At 48.9% G+C, this 19,761-nt stretch overlaps 1 protein-coding gene across 1 annotated transcript in view; it reads left to right on the forward strand.

The window, feature by feature from the left end:
- Positions 1-19,761, forward strand: part of LOC135370296 (uncharacterized) — a 469,518-nt gene that overhangs the window by 187,431 nt on the left and 262,326 nt on the right. The window contains exon 2 of the mRNA XM_064604007.1: positions 4,447-4,525. Coding sequence (XP_064460077.1) covers positions 4,447-4,525 — 79 coding nt within the window. The remainder of the gene's footprint in view (positions 1-4,446; positions 4,526-19,761) is intronic.

Below are 19,761 nucleotides of genomic sequence, written 5' to 3' on the forward strand. Positions count from 1 at the left end.
GGACACCGGTTCTTGTAAACACCCAAGCTGATTCGTGTAGCTTTTTTGGGAAACTGCACAGCGCTTCGGCAACAACGTCGTTGGCAAGCTTTGTTGCGTTTTTAGGGGGGGGGGCGGGCGTATATGTTTATAAAAAAAGAGCGGATTGCTTTGTAATGTATGATCACGGAGAAAGCCAGGAAGGTTTATCTGGTTGAACTGATATCTCATGTATAGCCAGCTACTACTAAGGTATTAGTGCGCTCTTTACTAGAGTCCCCCTTTTTTTTTTCTTTTCTATCCATTCTGATGCGAGGATGCAGATGGAACTTTCCACATCCTTTATTACGTTAGCTCGTAAACAATTGTGTTGAGGAGGATAGGTTTCACGTCTCCTTCTATATGACACGTGGGGCAAAGGGGAAAAGGCACTTGGCTCATCTCAAACAGGAGGAGTGGAGTTTGTGCCACATCCGATGAAACGACGTGGTTACCAGCATTGTGAGAAGTAGTAACGTCAACAAGGTAACATCTGTACCAGCAACCAGTATCAGTGTCACATAACGCTGACAACTTGCAATGTTACTTTCTAGTGGCGCCACGTGGCGGCAACAAGTTATGCGGTCATGAGCACGTCTTATCGTCTCTTTTGTTATTCTCTTTCGTCTGTTCGGGACGCGGTGTCGGTCACTCGTCGTGTGTCTGTTAGCAGTGCGCAAGTGCACAATAAGGTATGGCTCTGCCGTTGTTCTTGAAGTTTTAGTCGTCGTCGTTTCTGCTTTCCATGCTCCAGCCCTCACAACATAGCCTGAACACTGTCCGCTTCCCCCTTGTCAGACACCTGTGACTTTACATTCGATACATAGCGTAGAAATAATGCTGGTGAGCTCTGCTGGTACCATTGATTGCATGCTGTCTTCACGCGTGAGCATGGGCCGAGAACGAATGATTTCGTTCTTGGTGAACGAATCAGTAACGTGAACTCAGTGAATGGATTCACCTTCCCTACAAAGATTCGTTAATTGGCTCACCTTCAATGAGGGTCCTGAAAAACTTTAAAAAATGAGGAAACATTTCGATTTCAAAACATTTGGCAGAGGTCGGCGCGACGCCATCTCTGAATACGAAGTGCAATCACAGCATGGAGGAAGGAAACACAGGAGCGGCCCCTCCGATAGTTTTCCATCGGGACGAGCGGGACGGCTTTCTGCGACGCGTTCGCGCCGGTGAGCGGACTGAATTTGTATGCATATGTTTGGAAGGCACGCTGGTCGGGCAGGCCGTGAAGTGTGAACGTGAGTAGGCATCTGGAAATTTGATGTTAACGGATTCGATGTCGATTCTCTGAAATACTAGGCATCAGTGGTGGCTCGCCCAAATTCCTGGTTACTGTGTGATACAATAGTGGTATATATGACAAGGGCGTGAAAGCAAGTGGTATAGCTGAGTCGATGAAAGCTCAATGTGCACGTGGGGACGAAAAAACTAAACTGTTCTCCGCACGTCCGCTCTTTTTATTTCGTGTTCGTTCATTTCTTATGAGTGCCGTGCAGATTGTGAGTTTGTTACAACAAGGAGAGATATACACAGCAACGTGTGGCTATCGGAAGCGCGCCTCTCTTCTCTTGACTCTTTCTTTACAATAGATGTGAGGTAACCGGTCATGTAACTTGATGACGTCACTGCGTCACGTGGTATCGCGACGTCACTGAATCACTCAACGAATCACTAAAACGGAGTGAATCAAAGGAATCGATTCACTAAGAAGAGTCGTTTTGCCCATCACTATTAAATCTGAAACCAGCATCTGTCCCTTGGCGGTTATGCTAAACAGTAGGAGGCGCTGGGCTCCAATGAACGACTATGCTGTCTGAGGCTTCTTGTTTGTTTGCTTTTTTTTTTTAAGTCGCCGGCAATCATTCTAATTTCGGCCTAGTTCCCCTCTAGAAGTCGGCCAAGGAGGCACTCTAACCTTCCCACTTTTTCCTGCAGTCCAACATCCATCAGTCAACTCCTGACCACCGATGCTTGAAATTTCTCATGTATCTTGAGCTGACGTGCCAGCGGACAATAAATATAGTACACCAAGGCGGAAAAACCAGTGCAAATAAAGACTAGGTTATCTGCTTCGCGGCGCTAACGCGAAAGGAAAAGCAAATCCCAAGACCAATGCTGTCAATGTTATGAGCGATGGAAACGTTGTCGGCAATTATGGACATTGCCTGGGAATACTCGCTAGTGCGCCATGAGGATCCAGGTTGTCAATGTCGCCGTGTAACAGCTTGTACAGAACGGTAAAGCACAGCGCATCCGGACCTAAGTAAACAAATGAAGGTTAAGAGAGTTGTTAGCCACAGTTGCTTCGCGGTGTTATCACATAATAAGAAATACCTTGTAACCCATCTGCGGTGTCTGTGAACGATTACCATCCGTGTTTCACGGGAAACTGTTATACATCTTTTCCGATTATTATTGCTCACTAACCGTGTATTCACATGAGAATATTCTCGTGGAACAACTTCCTCTACATGATGTTAAGTTGATGGTTTCGAACGGTGCCGGAATAGTGGAAGTGGAATACTCCAAATTAGCGGGCGACACCATCTCTTCCTGCCGTCGGCTACGGGGTGTCTGCAGCCCCCGACAGCTCCCCGTAGAGACCGTTGTCGGGGATGGTGGTGACGTAAACCGGCTTGCCGTTGTTGGCCTCACGACTGTTGCCAGGATGAGATGAGATGATGTGATAACAGATGAAGGTATTATGAAGGCCGAAATTTAAGATCTTGGGCAGTCTCTGCCAGAGTTGATGAGAACTCCGAGTTCGAGCAGACTCATAGCCTTTGGGCGAGGCCAGATTCCTGAAGAAAGCAGACGAGGCTGCGGATTTTGGAGTGTCTTTCCGTGAAAGAGCCTCTGTGATGTAGGACCTCATGCACCGTACAACTCCTGCAAGGTATTTCTGCATCCTGCAAGGCCAAGGTATTTCTCCCGCACCGCAGCATATGCACAGCAATGCAGTAGGATGTGTTCGATAGCTTCAATTTCCTGACAATGTATGCAGTTTGAGTTGTCTAGAAAGCCAGTCTTGAATAATTGCGATTTGGTGAAAGCGCTTCTTGTTCGCAACGTGAAGAGCAGAGTTTGTATACTGCGGGGAAGTCCTTTCGGCGGGACACCAAGTCAATGAATTTCCAGGATGACCCGGATCCCAGGGTGCTGCATAAGAACTATCTCATTGATGAGCAATTTTCTGTCGCTGTCACCCGGGGTTGGCAAACTAGGGCTTGTGCCCTAGGCCTAGGGCTTGTGCTTGGACCGCTGTCGGGGATAATTCACACAACAATGTGCCTGTGGCCACTCAGCCACTGTGAACGGCCATTCCCTGCTCCCATCGACTTCTACTGGCTTTCGTGTCGATCGTTCTGTGATCCCAAAATAACTGGAAAACTACTCTGAAATGTTCTGGCAAAAAACAGGCATTTATTGACGAATCACGTTGGCTCAGACGCTAAGAACATGAATAAGCGCACAGCGTAGAGCGGTTTAAATGTCGCGTTTGCTAACACCCTGTGATCAAGTTTAAGCTTGCAAAGCACGCACACACACAGTCGATTCCTAACAACGAACAAGTTTTGCCATAGCCTTTCGTTGCTTGCAGTACGTCGAGCAGATCTCAGCGAAGCAAAGTACATGCGCTGCAGGCTTATCTTTATTGCCACTGTCTTCCAAACCGGACGGGTTCAACGTGGCTTTAACTGACAATACGTCATACCAGATAGACTGCCCGACATCTGGGTCGAGAAACAGTGCTACACGCACAGATACACATCATAACAGAAGAGTAAGCCAGTCGCACACTTTGTCAACAAAAGGCATCATCAAGCCGTCAACACGCAGCTGCCCATAGGCGCTAACAAACGCTGAGCCAAGACACAGGTGCGCTAGCGAGAAAGTAAAGAGTGCCGTTTTGAATCCTAGCTCCTAGTCACGTGATTCTGACAAACCAACGGGTACCAACTTTACAGGTGCATGACCTGTGCGAGTCTCTCATTAGCTCTGCGAACAGGGATACTCTATGTCCGGCCGCGACTGCGGTTAGCTGTTGGGGTCGGAAATCTTGTGGCACTGCACATTCCTTAGGGACAGGAGTGCACGAAAATACACAACGTTTAGCGCTCGCGCTTAAGTGACAACAGAAAGCTATGACGTCTTCCGCTGGAGTATTCTTGGTAATAGGGAGTTTTAGTACATCGTACGTTATCTCCTTTGCGTACGTAAGGAATAGCGTTGATTGTTCTGCGCATGCCCATAACAGAAAGAGAGCTTCGCGCAGTGCGCTGAACCACCAACGCTATCTGTTACGTACGCTATCGCCTTTGCGTACGATGTACTAAAACTCTCTAATGTCTCCGGCATGAATGCACGGTACAGTATTGAACACTAATGGAAGTGCTTTCTGTTTTTCAGCTCCCAGTGCTACAGGAGTTTTGCCTTTCAACCAGACGTCATTGTTCTCCCGGTGAGAAGGGGCAGCCCGGTGCACCAGGTAATGGACGTCTGCATGAATTAATAGCAGAAACAGATATTTACAATGATGGCCTTGTCAACAATGTTGCACTGAGCGACCACAGCGGACCGCTATACGTCATTCTACTTCGTTAACAGGTTTATGAATCTCTTATGTGAGGATGATAATGATTAACAGAGTTTTTATGGCGCATAACCGATTGGTTGGGATTGGTTGGGATGCACCGATAATTATGTTTGTATCGAAACGGAAACGGTTCCTATTCTCCGTTTCGCTTTGATTTTTAGAAGTGCGTTCTACCATTGCGAATAATCTGTTATGCTCCTAATAATGGAACATAAAATAATAAACGCGTATGTATACGTGCGTCATAGAATCGTCCACCTATATCCTCTGATGCGAGAAATTCATTTCACAAAAACAGTTCACTTTTCAACAATGTCGAAATTTCAGAAAACCTTTCAACAATGTCGAAATAGGCCTCTTGTCACATTGCCAATTTACAGTGCGAATGAATATCCGATATAAGCATATTAATCCGCGACTGTAGTTGGGGTGTTCTGCCTTTTGTAACGCTCTTGATCACGGATACCATGCATGTTGGGGAAGCCGCCTCGATCCAGTGTGGTTCTTATGCACGACCTATCCCCAAGAATCCCTAACCCTGGAAACTAACAATGCGGCGTATATGCAGACCAGCTGGTGGTGAAACTCCGTTGTGCAAAAGCCTGACTCTAGGCACAAACAGAAGGACGACACAAAGTCAACAAGATTGGGGAGTCTGTTTGTGTTGTCCTTCTTTTTGTCAATAAAAAAATGGATAGGAAGCAAGCGAGCTGGTGAAGATGATGCATGGTGTAAAACCCCGAGACTAGGGAACACGAAGGGACAGACACGAACACGAAGAACTCTCACTTCGTGTTTGTGTCTGTCCCTTCTTGTGCCCTAGTCTGGGGGTTTTTCATCATGCATCTTCTTTTTGTGTCCAAGCTAAAGATTCTGCATTCTATAGAAACCAGGAAATGATAGTATCATGTATACTTTATTGCCTTACATGCACAGGAATTTCCAATGATGTTAAGAGCTCTGTGTTCGTCCTGCATGTAAGGAAAGAAGGGAGGGAACATTTAACTTGAAGACGTAGCTGGTTTAATCCCTGTTGCGAAAGTAGGAGTAAGAAGGTAGAGAAAACACGGGGTACGAACAAGAAAATAAAATCACTCGCTGGTTTTCGTTGGGCAAGAAGGCGAGCAATCGTTGTCCTCGTTTCTCCGTTTCGCTCATAAACCTCTACCCGAGAAACGTCATCATGACGTTGGTAGACAGACTGAAACCGAAACAGATCGGAAGGGGAGAGCTGGGTTCCACGAATGTGCACTTGTTAGCGGCCTCCTATTGCAAGAAAAGTAGGACCGAAGGTCGCATCCCTTTCAGGGATCATCGTAATTCCCTCGAGACCGTGGTCTTCGTGCGCGACCTTGTTAGCACGATAGCTTCGAGCATAGTTCAGCTCTACCAAACCGGTGGCGCAGTCGAACACTACGACGTCATTTGTTTACAAACAGGGAGAGGTCTACTCCGAATACTTTGGCAAACGACGAACCGGGCAATGACAGCACTCGATAATGGACTCGATAGCACTCGATAGCAGACTCTGGCGGGGACCCGCGGTATGGTTACCCGCACCTTCGCTCATCTCGAAGAATGTCTGGCGCAGCCGGACATTCTGAAGGGGAACGTCGAGGTAGGGATAGACTACCTGGATACGCGGAAGGCCGCGCATAACAACCTCGATCAACAGGTTCTCGAAACTCATCGACGACGAGGTGTTCGATGAAGAGACCAACGCTGTGCTGCAGCAGGGAAAGCGGATCGAAGCAGCCATCAGTTAAGCGAACCGAACATGCTCCTGCGAAGGCCTAAGGACATTAGGCACGACTCATGTACGTGTGCGGTTCAAGACGAAGGACTTCATTTTGCCCATTACTGTCATGAGAGGAACTGGATGTAATCTTCTCGGACGAGATTGGTTCAGGCCACTGAACATCAGAGTCAGTGGTATTCACCACGTTCAGGACTCAAGCCAGCTACACACCCCTTTTAAAGAAGTACGAAACGGTTTTTGGAGAAAACATGGACGGTCACAAGGGTGCCCGGTCTCACTGCAGCTGAAGGAGAATGCCGCGCCTTGCTTTCTGAAGGCTCGATCTGTCCCATTAGCTCTTAGAAGTGCAGTCGAGAAGGAAATCGACCAGTTAATCTCCCAAGGGGTGCTGCAGCAGGCACAACAGTCGGACTGGGCTACAACGCTGATCGTCGAGAAAAACAAAAACAAACAAACAAACAAACAAGGATTGAAGCATACGACTGTGCGGTGATTACCGTAGCACGGTTAACCTGAGGACAAAGGTATCATCCTACCCGCTTCCCACGACCATCGAGGTCTTCACCAAACTTCGCGGAGGAAGAATATTTTCTGCGGTGGATTTGAAACAAGCGTATCAGCAGCTGCGATTGACCACTGCAGCTGCGGAAATTTCGACTATTAACACGATTAAGGGCCTGTTGCGGGTAAAGAGGCTACCGTTCGGAATATCGGCAGCTCCAGGAATTTTCCACCGTTTCATCGACACATTGTCTGCGGAAAGGACGTAGATTAACATAAAAGACGCCTGGAGCAGGTGCTCAGAAAGCTGCAAGGGGCGAACCTTCGCCTAAGAAGAGACAAGTGCCAATTCGTGCTGCCAGAGGTTTCTTACTTAGGACATCGCACTGATGCAGAAGGTCTGCATCCGACAGGCGACAAGGTCAAGACATTGCTTCAGTCCCCATCGCCGAAGTCCAAGACCGAATTGAAAGCGTTCCTGAGAAACCGCGCCGCCATAGCAAAGGATCTGTATGAACTGCTTAAAGACGGCAACACATGGCAGTGGCAGAAAAGGCACCAATCGGCGTTCGAAAACCTCAAGAAGCTGATAAACGAATGGACTGTACTTGCCCACTACGACGAGTCGAAACCATTAGTAATCCCGTGCGACGCCTCTCCCTACGGTGCAGGGGCCGTGCTTGCACTAGCTGACGATGATGACCACGTAGTGCAAGTTTCGTTTGCCTCAGGCACGTTGGGACGTGCAGAGAAGAGCTACGCTCAACTGGATCGGGAAGGACTAGCATGGGTGCTTGCGGTAGAAAAATTTCACCAGTACGTGGCAGGAAGGAGTTTCAGGATATACACCGATCATTGACCGCTGCTTGGCATAATGGGGCAATACAAGCCGATGCCTGGAATGCTGTCGCCAAGGATGATGAGGTGGTGTCTGAAATTAGGGTGCTATGATTACGACTTGTGCTATCGGAAGGGGACCACAAACCAAAATGCCGACGCCCTCAGTAGACTGCCGTTGCCATCCATGGCCGATGAACCGTATAGTTCGGGTGACGTACTGCTGTTGGACACGTTAGAAGGAGCTATTCTCACCTATTCACACTTCCAGAAAGGATGACTCAGCAAGATCCGGTGCTGTCAGCAGTTCGCAGAGCATTGCGAGACGGTTGCCTTCACAAGTTACGGGGACAAGGCTTCGACCAGTGCAAGATACGCCGTCGGGAGCTGGCTACGGAAGGTGATTTTGTGACCAGAGGTTCAAGAATTGTTATTCCACCGGCTGCCCGAGAGCAGGCCTTGAAACTGGTGCATTGCGGACAGAGGGGCATAGTCACAGTGAAGGGTTGTGCTCGAAGCTACATCTGGTGGCTGGGAATCGATCGTGACATTGAGCAACTCGTACGGCGGCTGCTCCAAATGCTAGGTCGATCATCGCTTTCCGCACCGAGCTCCGCCACCGCTGTGGACAAGACCGATGGAACCTTGGAAGACCGTTCACGTCGACTTCGCAAGACCGGTCGACTGGCGAATGTACCTGCAGGTTGTTGATGCCTACACGAAGTGACTGGAAATTAGGCGAATGACGAGTACTACGGCCGCCGCTGTGGTTGAACAGCTACGGTATATGTTCGCCACCTTCGGAATAGACGATTTTAAAAAAAGATGCACGCGCCAGCAAGCGAGCGGCGCAAAGCATCATGGGAACTTGGAGGGACACTGCTCCGTCGTCTGCTTCGGTTACGGTTTACCCCGGCTTACAATGTTGTTGCGCACACCGGGAATGTTGTTGTTCTTCTTCTACCTCCGCCTCTGCCGTTTCGTAATGCTCCAAGGCGCTCAAAGTTCCCGTGATTCCTTGTGCGCCACAGGTGGCGCCTACTTTTGTAAAAAAGGTCTATTCCGGAGGCAGTCGTGTCGGATAATGGGTCTGCGTTTCTATCATCAGAAACCAAGGGATTTTTCAAAGCAAATGGCGTCGAAAATCGCACAAGTGCCCCATATCACCCAGCCACTAACGGCCAAGTAGAGCGCATGTTGGCGGAACTGAAGAGGGTTCTGAAACGGGACAGTGCGGGGCACGTTGACAAGTGCCTGGCACGGTTTTTGTTCAAGAAGCATGCTACAATCAACGCCACCACAGGCAAGTCACTAGCAGCCATGACGTTCCGCAGGGAGCTTCCGTCGTCGCTGTCGGCGTTGAAACCAAGTGAGCATCGGAGTTCAAGGGGGGAGGAATCTGGGTCACGTTACGCGCTGTTCAAGCCATCGATGAGAGTCTACATTAGAAACTTCACAGGAGGTCCTCAGTGGATACCGGGTCAGCTGCTTGGTCGGATGGGTCGGCGGTCGTGGATGGTCCAGACAGAGCGCGAGGACGTCACGTCGATCATATTAGACGACGGTATGATCAGGACCGGCAACAGCAGTTCCGTTCCGTGGACTGTGGACATCTCCCCTGAACGACCGTCAGAGGCAACTCCAGTGGAGCCTCAACGATTAACGGAGTGCTCGGATGTGGTGACTGCTCCCGCCGTTCCTGAAACCAGGGATCCGCCTACAAGAGAGCCTAGAAGGTCACGGCGCACGCGCAAGCCGCCAGACTTTTTCCGACCTTGCTGAACAGCTCGTAAATGTGCGTTCTACTTAAGTGGGAAGAAGTGTTGTGTATTCGGTGTTCAGTTTGTTGTGTGTAGCCAGGAGCCGACGACGAAGTTGTTTGTTCGGACTGTGAGTCCGAGAGGACTGTTCTGGAAGCGGAATTACGGTCACCAAGCTGGAAATAAACGTGGGGTTATTTCCCTCCTGAATCTTATTATCATGCAGGAAAGTCGGTTCTACAACATCACCAATTTTAGAGCGAAAACAGTGGTATAGTCGTTCCAACATAACTATTTCAAACATTTTGGAAAAGCTACACAGCAAAGACGCCTGTCTATAATTACCAAAAGCCGCAACATCACCAGTTTTGCGCAGCGGTAAAATTATAGACTTCTTCAAAGTAACAGGAAAAAATACTAGAACGTAGCGATCAATTAAATACATGTAGCTGAACTGAGGCCAGAATTTCTCAACAACAATGTACAATAAAACTAGGTATGCCATCAATACCACTGCTAATCTTTGACTTCAGTTTCTTGATTGCCAGAAGGACTTCATAATCAATATCACTTTCCGGTAAATTGTCAAACGGGTCCCTGCGTAGAGTATCTAAGCAACGACTTGCGAACTGAACCACTGAACGATGATGAACTGAACCACTGAACGATGAAGCGAAGTGACTCGCAAATTGATTGCAGATAGCAATTTGATCCGCGCACATCGTGTTGCCGATCCGAACAGTGTTGATATCACTGCTCGATGAACTGTGAGCCTTTACATGGGACCAAAAATTGCCTAGGGTTGCCATACACAGATACACTGAACGTTCGAGTGCATTTATGTGCTTCCTTCTGTCATTGACATATAACGTTTTGACAAGCACCCTGCGCATACTGTAACACTGACTAAAAAAATGTCATCTCGTCGTGCTTTATACATGCGATAATAATGCAATTTCCTGCGTAAATAATACTTGAGATCCCTCGAAAATCATGGAGGATACCTTGAGTGACAATGTCCACCCTCATCCCCTTCATCCCCATCATCGTCATAGCAGTTCGCAAAATTGATGTCAACAAATCAACCGCACGGTGGTGGTGGTGGTGGTGGTGGTGATAGGGCTTGCCGTTGTCGGCCTCACGTATGTGGGCAACGTCACGACTCACGCCCTGGGGGAATGTGCGTCCTGGGCCGACTTCTAAGGGAACTGTGCCGACCGCACGGTTAACACGCACTTCACACCAGTCGGACCAGTTACCAGTCAAGATTTCTATGATATCTATACAGTTCAGTATAATTTCCTCGTTTATAGAGTGTGTCCCTTCAGAACGTTTGTGAATTCATGCAGAAAGTTGGAAGGAAACAGAAATTGGTGGATGATAAACATCGGCATGTACCAGAGGTTCACACGCTACTTCTACTGAGGGAGACAAGTTACACAAAACCAAGTCCAAAGTGTTTGCGGCAATATTTGTAACATAATTACAATGTACAAGCTCAAAATAGCTCATAGATTCAACCAGACGAGCAACACACACAGAACAGCTACCGCGCACAGCCTCTCAGCAGAATTTGACATTCCATTGCGCAACATCTAACATTCGCAGGGTTAAAATCCCCGTAGATCAATATGCAGTTATCGGTATCAGTAAGCAATCGTTCCAGTTCATCAATGTGAGCAACAAACACATTCGGTCAAAATCCAGTGAAAAATAATAGTTTCCCACCAACAGATTGATACCGTCGACTGGCGGAATTTTAACCCATACGGATTCTTCCAAATCGCGGCGTCTTTGAAGTCGAAATTGACAACGTACTCAACACTCCCCCACCGAGCTTGCAACCAGTTTTCTTCAAATCCCTGTCACGACGAAATACGATGTAATACGCAGGGAAATATTCATTATGAAAAATGCAGTGACTATAAGATTTAGAAGATTTCGTGCGTAGTCCACGTGCATTTTGATAAAAAGTGAAGATGCTTCCTTGCCTTCCCATCAGTATCCTAGGTAAAGTTTACAATCTCATTAGTGACGACAAGATTATCATTCTGGCTGCTCCGAACCAGGCAGCACACCGAAAAACGGTCTCAAGGTGCTGTTCCTGGGTAACACATCACGCTTGTTAAGTATGTCAAATAGATCACCCTCCACTGCAACATAGAAAGAGGAGTATGTCGTATGTCTAGACTACAATTTTGTTATCGCTAGAATATAACCATTCTGATTCGGTGAGAGTTCTTTTACTATGTCTTCGGGCGTTGTGTCAGGTGGCAACCCTGACACAAGAAAACGCCTTGCGACGGGGATGCCTCTGCACCACAGAGATGCATCGTGATTCACCAGTACCCGTATCTAGTGGCACCCGGTTTACGTCGGCCGGATTTACTTACCCGGTTTTCGTCGCCTCTTCACAAGTATAAATCACTTAACTTCCTCCTCAGTTTACTGACCCGGACGACGCACCTGGTCAGCACCTGGTCAGGAACTACACCAGCCGCGGACGAAGTAGAAGTAATTCCTTTCGATGTTGCGGCTGCCGCTTCTGAAGCATATGTAACTTCAACATCTCGAGCCGCTTGTCCAAAAGCAGCTCCGCCAATACGCTGAGAAGACGTCAGTGCCACACGAAGGTGGGCTACCTCCAGCTTAAGAGCACTGTTTCCACAACGCACCAGCCGCATCTCTGTTAATAGCATTTCTACTTTCGATGGAAGCAGCGACAAAGTTTCGACATTACCCTGCTCAGTTGTTACGCGGAAGCCATCCTTCGGCCTTGTGCCTGCATCAGAGACGGTATCAGCAGATTTCCCAGTTACGCCTCCTGAAGAGAGCGTGCGCTTTCTGGCACAAAACTGCACTTGTACGAACCGTTACCGTCCTTCATCAACATCTGGTACCCTGCTGGTCCAATGTTTACGCATTTACAATGAAAATATCGGCAACATGTTCCTGTACAAGCAATATACTGCTGTCGTCCAACGATTCTCAAAGTGCAAGATCCGCATACGCCGATGCAGTGGCATGTCTTGGCTTGGCTAGGCAGTGAGCGGCTATTCTTAAAGTGCACGCACCCGTTCAGCAACGCTGCGATAGGTTTCGTGGCGTCGCTGGCGCAGCGCTGGGAGGAACCTTTCCGAATAGATTCTCGGATATACCGGTTGTTATATCGTCTCCGCAGTGACAACACGGGGGAGGAGACTGGACCCGTTCACGTTGACGACTTATAACGCAATCATGACCTTGTGGCGGACGAAGTGTGCAAGGCGGTTCGCACACCCTGTCAGCCACGGGGAAACTCGAGCGGTTTTATCTTGTAGAGGAGATGGTGTTCCTCTACATGAGTCCAGACCGGCGATGATGGAATGTCCCAGCGGGCAGATGGACGGGGCCTCACGTTAGGACGGTGCTGGTAGAACCGGCTGCCAGGCGCAGTAGCGAGCGGCAGCAGAGGCGCGTCATCGTCGTCGTGCACGGCCAGCCACATCACTCCCCCTCTCAGACGCGGAGCGGTGCATGCGGTTGAGGTCCGCGTCGATACCATGAAGAGGAGAATGAAGAGGACGACTCGTGGATAGTGGACGACTGGACACACGGCTCGCGACTGTGGCTGTTGATGCAGCAGCAGCGGGTTGGCGGGAACGCTGCGATCCGGGCGGGTTCCTGTGATGAGATGTAATGCTGAGTGCTTGACTGCTTGGGTGCTTGAGCGGTTGCTGATTGTGTTGAGCGGCGCTGAGTGCGTTGTGTGGCGTTGAGTGATCGTTGCTGCGTTGCTTGTTGCTGAGTAAGCGCGTTGATCGTTGCTGAGGGCTGATTGTTGCTCGGTGGGTGCGTTGCTGAGTGGGCGACAGTACCGCGACCCGTACGTAAGCGAGGATGCTGTTTGTCGCCAGAGAAGTGCCGGGACAGGACCATCGTGAAGCAGGTGAAGGCCGGAAACTGAACTTCCTGTGTTCTCCCTGTGTGTCCCCGGTCGAACTGGGGTCCCGGTGCAACTTGTCAACAGAAGGTGGTTCGCTGTTGGTTTGCCGAAAAATTTAGGGTGATGAATGTCCGAATTACGTCGAACCTGGTGTTCGTTGTGCGGGTTACCAAATGTAGAGGAGGTGGTGTTCCCCTACTTAAGTCCTGACCGGCGATGATGAAATGTCCCAGCGCGCAGATGAATGTGGCCTCACGCTAGCACGGTGCCGGTAAAACTGGCTGCCATGCGCAGTAGCGCGCGGCAGCAGAGGCCCGTCGTAGTCGTCGTCCACGAGCCGCTACAATCTCCAGGCTGCGAGGTTAGGACGACATGCTCACCCGCGGCGGACCGCGGACTGCACAGCAGCGTTCCAGCGTGTATAGTTTGCGCACGCGATAGCTTTTCCGTGTCTCCGCACTATCTTCTCATTCTGCTGTGCATATGCGAATGAGAACACGTCGGGACGGCCCGTTCCCGGTCTAGCAGCGGGACAGGAGTCGTGCCTCTCTGGCTTGCTAGGGGCAGGCCGCAGGTCCAGGCCCCGTCCTCACGACACACAGTGGCCACATGGACGGTGCAGTCCGGCGAGGAGACCGTCTACTTCGTGTCCCGGAGGAGGTGGAGCGACCAGCCACGCCCTCTTCGCGGTGCTGACACCGAGTCCGTGACAGCCATCTTTCTTGGCCACATTCTTGGTGATCGTCATCGTCAGATGATGGCCATCTCAAATTGACAAAGGCGGATTTGAGGACAAAGGCGGACGAGGAACTTCCCCTCGTGGTTGAGCCGTCCGTGAATACTGCTGTGGAAATCTCATAACACGAGCTCACCATATCTAGCATCAGCGGCTTCGTCACGCATGCGCCAACGTCGCCTTTCTTCCTTGTTAGTCCATAAACCGTCAGGGAGATGCCGCAAAATTCCAAGGAGGAGTGCTGGGAGCTGTGGGTGTGACCAAAGTCAGGTATATTAGTCTTCACTTGGGAGACACATGGATGTACGCTGCAGTGCTTGCGTCTTCAGAGCTTCAAAACTAGCGGGTACTGCCGATGGTGAGTTAGAAGGCAGAGGGGGAGACGTGTCGGCATAAGTCAGATGTAATTCACGGAGTAGCTTATTTTGAGGCACGTACGTTCGAAGGCCGACACCCATCTTCTTCTGTCCACTTCGTGTGGATATGGCGCAAAACTGTAGAACCTTGAACTGGTGGGGCATTCTCGGGTCCTGAAAAAATTGGTCCGTGGTCGCGTATGCGGAAATAATGGTACCGCGGGGTTCCGTGCGCTCAAAAATACAGGAGGCTGTTTGTGGGGAGTCGATGGAACGGACCCTTGCCGTGATTTCTTAAAATTCGGAGGCATTGGCTTTTTTAAATAACATTCATGTTAATGAACAATAAAAGCTGCACGCCATTCAATGAGGAACATGAAAGCGATTACGGTGCATTCGCTCCACCGGTTGAATTGAGCGGATGGCGTCTGTTCCTCTCTATCTCTTTATATTCAGTGGTATATAGACAACGCAATTTCTGGCAGATATGTACCCGCAAAATGGTACCCGCGTTCTTTTGTGGGAGGAAGGATTGCGGAAGAGTGAGTAATACGGCACGTTCCCTTCTGTATTCGTAACAATGAAATAAGACATATATAAAGGGCTCACTAGCCTGGCTCCGACCTTACGCTTGCTGTACGTGGGGGTCATCGGATGTAGTTCCCAATTCAACCTAGATGCTAGAGCTTTTCCTATTTTCTCTTTAAAGTTATCTCTCATACCTTCTATGTCGCTGAACCGTATCTTCAGCGGAAGCGGAGTTGTAAAGGCAATGGAACGATGAATGAGAGGGCGACAGATTTTATTGTCCATAAACACCGACACAGTAAAGATGCAGGGGACAACTGTAAAACTCGCATTTCCCTTTTCTTTACATTCGAGCTCGAACTCAAACTCAAAACTCGTGTCTGCCCAACAGTAGAAAATACTAGCATCCAGCGGAACTAGAGCAGCAAATGCTGCTTCGAAGCAAATGCTGCCGCTTTTTGTTATTCATTGAATGGCGTGCTGATTTTATTATTCATTCACGCATGAAAAAGAAAGACCTATGTCTCCCAGTTTCAACAAATGGGGAGAGCGAATGGTAACTCTTTGTCGGCTGTGATGTTCATCAAAATGGCAGAATGGGCCTGCTGGTACATGACTGAATTAAAACCGGAGCACGGAACACTGACAAGAACACACAGACGACACTTACTTCGGCTGTGATGTGTTTCATCAGTTATCCGCAATGCCGCCCGTGTATTTTTGGGCGCACAGGAGCATGGGATACCATTTTTCCGCCCACAAAAACAGGGACCGTTTTTTCCTACACCCGACTTTCTCATACGTATTTGTGCACCCGACGATGCCAGTGTTCGTGCGGTGCGGCATTACTGCTAGCACCTATCAATTTAGTGACCGAAGCAAGGCGACGATTCAAAGCGTGTGTATAGCCCTAGAGAACTTCGGGAAACTTTGGAGATGCGCAGGAACAATAATAGAGTGAAATTAATCTTGAGGTGTACAACTGTAGCACTGGTCTAGAAAAGAGTGTATTCCTTAGACCTCCTGTATACATGTCCGCCAGAAACGATCATGTCAAAAAGATTGCGCCTTATCATTTCACATCTAATGTATTTAGGCAATCTTTCTTTTGTAAGGCAATTCCAGAATTGAACAGTCTGTCCTCTTCGTTAGTGGAAGCCCCAAATTCGCCTTGCTTTTTGCGCAGACTTTCAACTGTTTCATTTTCGGTGTGATCATTGTTTTTGAAAATTTTGTATGAATATTTTGTAATTATGCGGTCACTGTGCTGTGTATCCCTGCACTCCCCCGCTATAATGCCTACGGGCGCTGCAGGTATTCATAATAAACAAATGAATAAATAAATAAAAGAACCGAGCGGACTCGCACAGCTAGTTCTATGGCTGTCGCCAGGTCGCTCGATGAACATGTTCGGGCGCTGTCAGACCTGCATAGCGGTAAAAAGAAAACAGGACTGATGAAGCTGCATCATTGTGTTTGAACTTGGTTGCAGTGTGCCAGGAAGCGACACGCAATGGACTCAGTACCCTCAGTGCATGTAAATGCGTCAACGTGCTCAAATGACGTTATGTTCGTTGCGAAAAGCTTTTCATCGCTGTTTTGAAATCACGGAATGACTGTACGTCGTTCATGAAAGCTTGTTGACCTAGTAGTCAGTTGTAGCCGGGACCGGCAAAAACCAGTATAGCCTACGTCAATACGAAAAGCATAAGTCGGGAGCAGTCAGTAAGAGCTGGAACCGGTCAGGCAGCGAGCCGGACGGAAAGACTTCTGTTTGGAACATTGAGGGAGCAATCGCTGTATTCTCATTTATCGCGTGCCCAGTCCTTTGTGCTGGGCCCTCTGACGCCTTCGCACTTCATCTCATCGTAAGGAGATCGGCAGCGCTTCCGAGCTGCAAGGCAGCTACCACGCCTCAGAACGCTGCAGAACTGCGCCGGTACTACAGGGTCCAGGAACAGATACGCGTGCAGCTCTGGTCCAGATGAAGAACGGAGTACCTCCTGCAGCTCCGTTTCGCCCATCTTTCTAAGCTGCAACCAGAAACACAACTGAAGGTTGGAGACCTTGTCGTCATACATGAATTTGCAAATTCATTTCAGCAATCAACAAACCGCAATTGCTTCCGCTCTGTACGCGCTACCGGCAGCGACACCAAACAACTTAGGTAGCCCAATCCACAGTTGGGAGCACGAATATTTACGCCGCTCAACTCTACAGTAAAATCGTAATGTGTCACCGCGAAAGTAATGTTCTGGAGTCTCAGACATGTCAGAAGACGGACAACCGCCCGTACGGCGTTTCTGAAATAGTTCACGGAGTGGAAGGACGCCATGAGCCTATACCTCCACTGGAAACTACTGGGCATATGGCATCCAGTAAGCCGACATTAATACGCCAGGCGAACTTTGTTGACGCTGCTGCTCCGTCGTGACCTGATCGCATTTCCCAGGTGGCGATATAGAAATAACGGATGTCATACAAGGGAATGTCTTCACCATACCATACGCCGCACTACGGCTACACTAGAAGGAAGACGGGCAGGGCGTATCTCCGCCCTCCAGGCCGAAGTTCGCATTTATTCATAGACCACCTGGCGCCGTATCCCAGAAAGTGCTGAAGTAACGCGCAGACAGGGTGCTCCGACGCACGCAGCGCCTCGAAGAGGACGTGCGATTTAAGCGCCATTGACTATCCCGGCACGGCTCGTGCTCCCAACCGATTACCTTAAGTGAGACCTACTAACCGGTTCAACGGATCCGCTCCATAGAAAGAGGAACGCGTGTGAGGGCACCTTGAGTCACCGCCAATAGAGTTATAGGCAGCCACGCATTCTGATCTCGTTTGCACGGGCCCTCGCACAAGACAGCTCCACTCTGCATGGAGAGGAGACTCCCCCCCCCCCCCCCATGGTCTGCTCCACCTTATCATCCCATGAGATAAGCATAAATTAAATGCCCACGTCAGGGAGTTTACAATTACACTTAAGAAAAAATCTCTTGTAGACCTCAACAGCGAGTCCGTCAACGCCGGGACAGATCCCGTTCAGCACTGACGCCACTGCTGCTAAAATTTCTTGACGCGCGAGCGGCTCCGAGCGTACACGCCTTTTTTCTTTTCTTTTTTTTTTTTTTTTTTTCGTCGATAGTAGGCGCTCTCGACTTAACGGTCTCGTCTGGTGATCACTGCTCGTAAAAAGGGCCAGATCGGAGCTCGGTTGTACTCGAACCCGCAAGGGTTGCATTCTGAAGGCCGCACGTTGCCTTGACACACCCTCAATTTTTAGAAGTGCTGAGAGAGTCAGGATAGCGAAGCTAATACGTGACTGAGCGCATCTCTGCATTGACGGTGTTCACGCGCATGTTCTCCTCGGTGTTCTCCCCAAAGGTGGAAGGCGATATGCAGCTCCCTGCTTTAAAACCTCCCAGTGATCAGGCCCCTACTCGGGAACGGAGCACCCTTCCGAAAACCAATTTTTCATGGCGCTTTTAATTTCGGGATCCTCGTTGTTGTTGGGATCCTCGTCCAATGACACGTTGAGCTGCAAAAAACAGCAACTAGAGCGAACATTTTGCGTGCCAAATAGAGAGAAAAGGACGCCTTGATGATCTGTAAGATCCCCAGCAGGTCGTGCACAGCTAGAGAGGAACCCTGCCAAAACTGGCGACATAAAATCTGTCTGGTCGGCAGGGACGGCCACGCGAGATAACTCAGATAAACCCATATGAATTACAATATACATGGAATGAATTATCAATTATACCAGTGGAATTCACAATGCGCTCCAGCTGCCTGTTTGCCTGCCACCATGCTGGCGGTCGTTCGTACATTTAAAATCACCCACAAATATCCAGTTTCGATTGGCGTATAAAATCATGTCATAGAGGAAGAAACTGCGGCGCACCAGAGTACAAACATTGACAACACGCAATGCGTTACTCTCGTAAAAGAAATGGGCCCGCGACACGCACCGGGCCGTGTTACGGAGAACGCTAATGGCCACTGGCCCAAAGTGAGTGGCGGCTCAACATGCGATTGTGTACACTTTGCAGACTTCACATAGTCAAGATGCATCAAAAATACAAAACACAGGCGCAAGCAGCACAGAATCCTGCCCAATATTCGGTAGACGTCGGTAAAATTGGTCAAATATTGGTTCTATATTCCCGACATTTACCCAATATTCTGTGTTTATTTGTATAACGGCACAGTACGCCAAACATTATACCAATATTGCCCAGATACTGGGAATATTAGCCCAATGTTCTCAATACTCTTTCAATGTTGGCTATGTATTGGGAATAATGGCAACTGCTGAATAACTGGAAAGAGTAGAAACTAAAGGAAATTTCTCGGGAGATCTACTGAGTGTCTCAAGCCAAAGCAGTAAGACACACACACGTTATATTGATGGTGAGTTAATACTAATTACATATAATATATATGTAACAATTAATGCTAATAATATTTTGTGTGTGTATGTAATCAAATTAAATTTAGATACCTCCTCATTCTCTCTGGGCTCTGAGGTGAGCAGGACTTCACCAAACTAAGGAATTTCCGGAGCTGGGTCGGTGATGACGGTAGCGGAAAGTCGCGAATCACGGCGACCTTGGATGGCAGGGGTAGGATACCATGCTGGTTGAGGTGATTGCCGAGGAAGTCGAGCTCCTTAATACCGAACGCGCTTTTCGTCACGTTAATTACAACGCCATGCTCTTGCAGC

This window comes from Ornithodoros turicata, chromosome 10 (genome assembly GCF_037126465.1).
Source record: "Ornithodoros turicata isolate Travis chromosome 10, ASM3712646v1, whole genome shotgun sequence".
NCBI lineage: Eukaryota > Metazoa > Arthropoda > Arachnida > Ixodida > Argasidae > Ornithodoros > Ornithodoros turicata.